General features: G+C 35.3%; 2 protein-coding genes across 2 annotated transcripts; both read left to right on the top strand.

Moving 5' to 3' along the window:
- The first annotated feature begins 430 nt into the window (after positions 1-430).
- On the top strand, positions 431-4,177 carry LOC25489193 (WAT1-related protein At3g02690, chloroplastic). The gene is made up of 6 exons (XM_013605074.3): positions 431-1,106; positions 1,693-1,815; positions 2,078-2,227; positions 2,719-2,890; positions 3,287-3,347; positions 3,707-4,177. The coding sequence occupies exons 1-6, from the start codon at positions 513-515 to the stop codon at positions 3,807-3,809; spliced, it is 1,203 nt and encodes a 400-aa protein (XP_013460528.1). The 5' UTR covers positions 431-512; the 3' UTR covers positions 3,810-4,177.
- A 624-nt stretch (positions 4,178-4,801) lies between these two features.
- Positions 4,802-8,121, top strand: LOC25489192 (WAT1-related protein At3g02690, chloroplastic). Its single transcript, XM_013605073.3, has 6 exons — positions 4,802-5,403; positions 5,989-6,111; positions 6,349-6,498; positions 6,716-6,887; positions 7,219-7,279; positions 7,639-8,121. Exons 1-6 carry the CDS (start codon positions 5,029-5,031, stop codon positions 7,739-7,741), a joined length of 984 nt encoding a protein of 327 aa, XP_013460527.1. The 5' UTR covers positions 4,802-5,028; the 3' UTR covers positions 7,742-8,121.
- Positions 8,122-8,872: the final 751 nt, after the last annotated feature.

Below are 8,872 nucleotides of genomic sequence, written 5' to 3'. Positions count from 1 at the left end.
ATAAATAAGTTTTTATGTATTATTTATAAATTTTCGGTTATGAAGATACAATTTTCGTTATTGGGAGTTTATAAATTAAAATAAAAGCTACTCTTTTTCATAAGATCAAAATAAGCTCAAACCAAACATGCCCTAATATGTTTACTTTTGCTTTCGACTACCAGGATTGGTGACGCCACCCTTTATCTTGTATGAGTGTTTTGGTGTAATCTTCATCCTTTTCGATTTTTGGTTTTCATCGTGCTCTCTATTGAGCTACAAGTGACTTGACTTTATAATGTTATTAATAATATAATTCATTTTGGTTTGTTATATTAATATTCTAAAATGGTAAATATTTTGAACAGAAAAAATGTTAAATTTCAAAAAATAAATAAAATATTTACACGTGTCACGATGGTACAAAGCTTGGTGAGATTAGCTGAATCAGCAAGTTTAATTAAGCACTTGTGGCAGTTATAACCACCACAAAAAATCTCAGGCATCAAACTCCACTCACCTCCGTCGTGGCCATGCTGTCGCCGTGGTGCTGCTCCACTCCCTTCACCACTGTCACCTTAACCAGCACCACCACCCGCCGCTACTCTTTCACCTCTCACACTCCTCAATTCCCCTATTCTTCTCGCTTTTCCATCACTCCATCTTATCTCCATTTCCGCATTCCATGCTCCAACAAAACCACCGGCAAATCAACAGAATCCACCGATCTCGAGTTGGTAGATTGCGTCGGAACAGGACAAGATGTGGAGTGTCTCCTAACCGAAGAAGACGAAGGAAAAACAAAAGATGAATCATCATCGAAGAGACTGTGCCTTGGGGAAGCGTTATGGGAAGGTGCAGTGTTAATATCACCGTTCTTTTTCTGGGGAACTGCAATGGTGGCGATGAAAGAAGTGATTCCTAATTACGGTCCTTTTTTCGTTGCGTCTTTTCGTTTAATTCCAGCTGGGTTTCTTCTTGTTGCTTTTGCTGCTTTTAGAGGAAGGGCTTTACCTTCTGGTTTCAATGCTTGGCTTTCCATCGCGATATTTGCACTTGTCGATGCTGCTTGCTTTCAGGGTTTTCTTGCTGAAGGGTTGCAGAAGACTTCAGCTGGTTTGGGCAGTGTATGTTTGCATTTCATTTCTTACTCAATTTTACTCAAGAATACAACTTAATTTGCAGCTTACGGCATAAGCACTTGTTATGATAAGCAAAGCTATTTCTATAACAAAAAGTTAAGTTGTTTTTGTGTAAGCTATAAGCTGTTTTCATAAACTATCTTCGAGAACTTATGAAAATAACCTGAAAACAGCTTATGAAGGTATCTAAGTTGAATAGATGTGTTACTAGTAGTACTATTATTTGAAATAGAGCTTATATTTAGGGACTTGTTTTTCTTTTCAAATGAAGCTTATATTTAGGGCCAGAGGTAGTATTGTTGTTTCTGTGTTTTGTTTGGGTGCTTATGTTTAGTTCACGTGTCTTTACTAGAGACTACAGTATAGTCCTTATTTATTGCACATTGGATGGCTTAGTTTTATGTTGTTACTGGTGAAATTACTCTGTATAATGTTGTTTGTGTCTCATATTGATAGAAATGGATTAGAGGAAAAGTTGCTTTGAGTCAACTTTGTGTTGATTCGGATTCTAGATTGCAGTGAGGGAATGAATTGTTGCTTGTTTTGACTATCTAGCATGGATATATCGCAGGTTATTATTGATTCACAACCTTTGACGGTGGCTGTACTTGCTGCTTTGTTATTTGGTGAGTCCATTGGAGTTGTTGGAGCTGCCGGGCTTGTTCTTGGTGTCGTAGGACTTGTGTTACTTGAGGTATTTTAATTTTGGTTTTAACCAAAAGGAAGTGTCTTAATTCGCATACCCTTTAAGCACAGCCAAAAACTAGCAATCTAAATCTTTTACATATATTGTGGGTTGCGGAAGGATATTAAGCTTATGTCTTGTTATAGTTAGCGCTGTCCACATAATACAATTACCTAGTTTATTTTGTAATTTTTAGTATACAATTTCTTTTGGACTAGACATTACCTTCTATGTTAACTTAATAAAGCAAACACTGCTTGTTTTATTGCAGTTACCTGCCCTATCATTTGACGGGAGCAACTTCTCACTGTGGGGAAGTGGGGAGTGGTGGATGCTTCTTGCAGCTCAGAGCATGGCAGTTGGCACTGTCATGGTTCGGTGGGTCTCCAAGTACTCTGATCCTATCATGGCAACTGGATGGGTGCGCTTCAAATCTGATTCTGACTCTAGTTTTTCATTATTTATGCTATGAAACGTAACTTAATGATTAGTATTCCTTTTTCAATTGAAAAATCAACATGCATTTCTTCAAATGTACAAAATTGTAGCTATTTTTCATTATATTTATTTTTGCACTGTTTTGAGTGTCCTCAAGCCTCTTTGCATTACAGTTTAAATCTAGACTACGAGTCCAGTTTACAAAAGTGTGAATTTGGGTATTTTGGACTCTAATATATAGACCCTGATCATAGTTGCAGAAATATTAATTTCAGCATATGTTTCAACAATAAGTTTGTGTACTGAGATAGTGAAATGATGATTATATAGGTGTTACATTTATATATTAGTATTCATGCAAAAAAAAATCAATTTGTTAAAAAAAAAGAGGCATGGACATCTGAAAGGTATCTCGTTGTTTAGGAACTCTCTGGAAGCTTGGTTCAAAACTTTACTATCCTTTTCCTTTTGCAGCATATGGTTATTGGTGGTCTCCCCCTTGTGGCATTCGCGATTCTTAACAATGACCCTGCTGTAAGTGGGAGTCTTAAAGAGTACAGTTCAACGGATGTATTGGCACTCCTCTACACATCCATTTTTGGAAGTGCTGTTAGCTATGGTGTGTTCTTTTACAGTGCAACTAAAGGTATGTATATCTTTCTGATCATGACCTCTCTCTTTTCCTTTCTGTGAATATTCGTTTATAGTCATTAAATATTTGAATTTCCATGAGGTGTCAGTTCAGTGTTAAGGATTTGACCTTGTAACCTTAAGGGATGTAGTTCAGATCACCTCGGGGACGGTTGTAAAATGGTTATTAGTGCCATTTTATTTAAAAAAAGTTCCCCTCATTTTTTAAGAAAACATCCATGTAAAATCCAAAAAGGTTAACTTCTTCAACATGGTAATCAATATTATTGATTTATCTTTAGCCATTTTGTACCTTTACATATTTGAACTTTATTTTTGTTTTTCAAAATTCATATCAACCCATAAGAATACACCATATTATTATTGACATTGTGCTTGTGATGCATTGCAGGTAGCTTGACAAAGCTCAGTTCACTTACATTTCTAACCCCAATGTTTGCCTCAATTTTCGGGTAAGACTGCCTAACAATGGGAAAGAGTTGCCGGGTTTTGATTTTTATTTTTGGAATTATGTATCAGAGAATAAAAATCAGGAAGACAAATAATGGCTGTATAGCAGTTCTTTAAACGGAAGGTCATTCAGGAGAAAAAATTCACCATCTTTTAAAATTATATATATTTTTTAAACAGAATAACCACCCACTGTCATCCTTCATAATTTATTGAAGTATTGTGCTTCCAAGATCATAACTTTTTTCGTACCTTTTGTCACCGGCATTTCCTCTAGCAAATTAACTTGTTTTCTGTCAAATTACATGTTTATGTTCTTTTTGAGGACCTTTATATACACATTTTTCGTTTGGTATTTCAGGTTTTTGTATCTTGGTGAGACATTCTCACCTGTACAGCTTGTTGGGGCTAGTGTTACTGTAGCTGCAATATACATGGTTAACTTCAGAAACACTTCAGAATGAGTTATATATTAAGTTTTCTACTGGTTCTTTCAACATAACCCAGCGTTAAAATTGGCACGAACTCAATTTCGGAATGCTAGTGCTTTTGGACATGGAGAGGAGAGAAGTTTAAGTGATGTGATCTTGAGCACTTACTGTCATACCTTACAGTGTAAATACAATTTTGATCAGTTGTAAATTCAGGCTTCGAGCCTCTTACTGCACAAATAGCAGAAAATTGTAAGTTAATATTGTTTCCATAGATTACTGTTACGCCAGGTCTGCATAAGAATGTATAGATTATGACTTGTGTATGGCAAGTTTTGTATATAGTTGTTGATCACACGAATGAAATATACATCTTGGGTTAAAACTAACTTATTTTTATATATGATGGATTTGTTTCTTATACATACCGTGAGTAATCTTACGTCCAAGTAGGTTCTTTAACCATTCAGCAGTGAAGATTTAACCATTCAGCAGTGAAGCTCATAAAAAATTTAAAATCAATAGTTGCACCCCGAGTTTACAACTCTTAATAGAGTGAGCTTCACAGCTGAATCAACGCACCAGTTGTGTATTATTTTGAACTTTAAACATATTTTTCATTCCGATTAACATGGCAGAAATTTTGCATGGTCATTTCTCATAACCAAGTGATATGATTTTCTTTATACATAGAGATATTCTATATACATAAATGGACATGGAAAATAGAAATTATCATCATTCTCACCCTTTTTCTACCATTTTCAATCTATTTCTTTAAATCATCATTCTCTTCTCTAATGCATGAGATGAGAAGTAAGTAACATTTTTCTGTAAAATACTATTGAAAGATGTTTGTTGTGAATTGCGATTGTACAAATCATATCAAGGTTTTCAAAGTATTATGAAGGAGATTCACGGGTATACTTGTTGTATATATAGATTGATGGGGACAATACTAACAACTATAATTGTCTTCATCATTTTCTTTTTATTATTTTTTTTGAGTCTGGCTCACAACAAAATTGTACCGTACTATGATTGAGAATATCTTCAGCCATAGTATTCTCCTCCACTCAACAGAGTCGTGAAGAGCCAATTACTGATATAGACAAAACGTCACTTTTATACCATCGTAAACTCCAACAAAGAATGTAGCAAAGTGGACCCACTACTAACTAGCATATAGTATGAGAACAAAGTTAGGCAATAACTATGTTCACACACACTCATGAATCATCCCACATAAAGCATGGATAAGCCAGTAAAAGAGTGCCTCTTAAGTGCAGAAGAAGATGGAAAAGCAAGTGACAAAGATGAATCATCGCCAACGATATTGGACGGGTTATGGCAAGGTGCTGTGTTAATATCGCCGTTCTTCTTCTGGGGCACTTCCATGGTGGCAATGAAAGAAGTGATTCCGAAACACGGTCCTTTTTTTGTTTCTTCTTTTCGTCTCATTCCTGCCGGGTTCCTTCTTGTTGCTTTTGCTGCTTCTAGAAGAAGGGAGTTTCCTTCTAGCTTCAATGCCTGGCTCTCCATCGCCATATTTGCTCTCGTCGATGCTGCTTGCTTTCAGGGTTTTCTCGCTGAAGGGTTGCAGAAAACTTCAGCTGGTTTGGGCAGTGTATGTTTGCACTTCATTTCTAAGTGAATTTTACTGTTGTTACTTTACCACTACTACTATTCTATTATTAGTACTACATCCGTAAACACTAAGTTATATATATCCTCGAATAAGACTATAGGAGAAAATGTTAGTAATGTAATTAATGTGTACATTGTGTATGTTTACGTAATAAATTGTCATTTTGATAGTGATGTTCAACTTTGACTTTTTATCTTCGAAGACAAATTAATAGTAATAATAAAGATTATATTCGGAAAAAACAATAAATGTATCTAATAATTTGTAACATGACTTAGATTTAGAGACACTTTCTTTTCCTTTTAAATGAGGTATTTTTCCGAAGAAGAATCAGGTTATATTGATATTGCTGTTTTGTTTGGGTGTTCATGTCTAGTTCATGTGTCGTTGCTAGAAACTACGGTATAGTTCTTATCCAATGCACATTGGCTAGAATGCTGTATGTGTGTCATATTGATAGAATTGAACTAGAGGAAAAGTTGTTGAGTTAAATTTGTGTTGATTTGGAGCAATCCGAGCATGAATGGTTGCTTGTTTTGACTATCTAGCATGGATGTATCGCAGGTTATTATTGATTCACAACCTTTGACAGTGGCTGTACTTGCGGCTTTGCTATTTGGCGAGTCCATTGGAATTGTTGGAGCTGCCGGGCTTGTACTTGGTGTCATAGGAATTGTGTTACTTGAGGTAGTTTAATTTTGGTCTCATACTCTTTATGCACAGCCCAAAGTTAGCATTCAAATTATTATGCTTATAATTGGAAGGATATTATGGATATATTTTGCTATAGTTAGCGCTGTCCAAAATCAAAAAATACATTACCGAGTTGCTTTTGTAATTTTGAGATGTACAATCTCTCTTGGTCTGTCCAATACCTTCTATTATGTACCATTCAGTAATGCAGCACTACTGGTTTTGCTGCAGTTACCTTCCTTATCAATTGATGGGAGCAACTTCTCACTATGGGGAAGTGGGGAGATGTGGATGCTTCTTGCAGCTCAGAGCATGGCAATTGGCACTGTCATGGTTCGGTGGGTCTCCAAGTACTCTGATCCTATCATGGCAACTGGATGGGTGCGCTTTAAATCTCATTTTAACTTGAGTTATGAATGTTTGTATACTGAAAGTAGTGAAATAATGATTATATAGGTGTTACATTCGTATATTAGTATTTTTGCGGTAAAAATCTAATCGTTTAAAAAAAGAGGAACGGGCGTGTGAAAGGTATATAGTTGTTTAAGAACCTCGTAGAAGCTTGGCCTAAAACTTTACTATCGTGTTTCTTTTGCAGCATATGATTATTGGTGGTCTCCCCCTTCTGGCATTAGCGATTCTTAACAACGAACCTGTTGTAAGTGGGAGTCTTAAAGAGTACAGTTCAACTGATGTATTGGCACTCCTCTACATGTCCATTTTCGGAAGTGCTGTTAGCTATGGTGTGTTCTTTCACAGTGCAACTAAAGGTCTGTATATCTTTTTGATTACAATCTCTCTCTTTTGCTTCCAGTGAATTTTCATTTATAATCACTAAAGTAAGCTCAGTTTTAAGAATTTGACCTTGTAACCTCAAAGAACGTAGTTTAAATCCCCTCTTGGATGGTTGTAAAAGGATCATTAGTGCCACTTTAATTCAAAATGGTGCACATCTTCCACATTGTAATCAGTATTATTGATTTATCTTTAGCCATTTTGTAAACTTGAAGATTTGAAGTTTATTCTTGTTTTTCAAAATCCATATCAACCCCATAAAGAATGTCATATTAGTAGTGTCATTGTTTTTGTGATGTATTGCAGGTAGCTTGACGAAGCTCAGTTCACTTACATTTCTAACCCCGATGTTTGCCTCAATCTTTGGGTAAGACTGCCTAACAGAGGAAAAGAGTTGCAGGATTTTGAAGTTTCTTTTTGTTCTTCGGGAATATTTAGCAGAGAGAATAAAAATCAGAAATACAGCTGATGGTTATATAGTACTTTAAATGCAAAGTCTTTCAGGAGAAAAGTGACCATCTTTTACAATTATAATTGTTTTGAACAGAATAATAACCGAGTCAGATGATAATTTTATTGAAGTATTGTGCCAGCAAAATCATAACTTTTTCGTTCCTTTTTATCACTAGCATTTCCTCTAGCAAATTAACATGTTTTCTGTCAAATTACATGTTTATGTTTCTTTTTGAGGACCTTTGTATACACATTTTTGGTTTGGTATTTCAGGTTTCTGTATCTCGGTGAGACCTTTTCACCTGTACAGATTGTTGGAGCCAGTATTACTGTAGCTGCAATATACATGGTTAACTTTAGAAACACTTCGGAATGAATTAGATAATTACATAGTCAGTTTTCTGCTGGCTATCTTAAATTGCCATGAACTCAAATTGGGAATGCTAGTGCTTTTGGACAGGGTGAGGAGAGAAGTTTGAGTGACATGTTCAGCACTTGCTATCATGCTTTATAGTGTGAATACAATTTTGATTAGTTGTTATATCAGGCTTCAAGTCTCTTTCTCGACAATGTATAGCCGAAAATTGTAAGTTACCAGAGTTGAACACAATCCTTATACAAAGCAAAATTGTTTCAATAGAAAGTTTATTGTATTAGATGACTCTACTGATACACTAGGACTGAATAAGAATGTATAGATTGTGACTTGTTTATGGAAAGTTTTATAAAAGTGAATTGTTGATCACACGAATGCAATATACACATCTCTGGTTTGCGCCACATTTGTGATACATAATGAATTTGATCCTGAATCCATAAGACAATAACTTTTATTGCATTATGATTGGATTTGTAGGAATAAATATGCATAAATAGTATGTGCAACCATTGTTGTATATTATCTTACTAGCTACACTATTCTTATATTTATGCGTTGAGTATAGAATATCACCTACCTGGAGAGAGCAATTATTTAAACGAATCTTCACGCCTAGAGGAATTAGTCTCTGACTTTCAGTCGAAGATACTTTGGACAACTAAAAAAGTTTATGCATATCAATTGCAAATTTTTCTCTGCGTATTCTTGTCAGCAAGAAAATGCTTGCTATGATGGCAGCGAGGCATAAAGTTTGTTCTTCCCTTTTGTAGGGTGATCTTGTTGTTATGGTTGGTTAATGATGCTTCCGATTCGAAGATTTGTTGGGACTTTCTAAAACCTATTCTAAGAAGTCATTTCTTCTCTTTTGCGTGCCGGGGTTATGACATTTGAGAGTAGCTAGTCTTTTTAATTATCATGTTTCTTCTTCCATTTGCACTGGTATTTGGAGATTACTTGTCACATGCATTTCATACAAACTCATATTTCTGAGAAAGGTAACCATTGTGTCGATAAAATTGCTTCTCCCAGTTTCTATTTTCCGTATTTCTATTGATGGGATTACTGTTCCTAGAATAATTTAGTGAGGATTTTTACCACAACAGAGCAGGCCTCCATAATATTAGTTTC

Source organism: Medicago truncatula, chromosome 3, assembly GCF_003473485.1.
Source record: "Medicago truncatula cultivar Jemalong A17 chromosome 3, MtrunA17r5.0-ANR, whole genome shotgun sequence".
Lineage (NCBI taxonomy): Eukaryota > Viridiplantae > Streptophyta > Magnoliopsida > Fabales > Fabaceae > Medicago > Medicago truncatula.
This window is presented reverse-complemented; position numbering and strand designations above follow the sequence as displayed.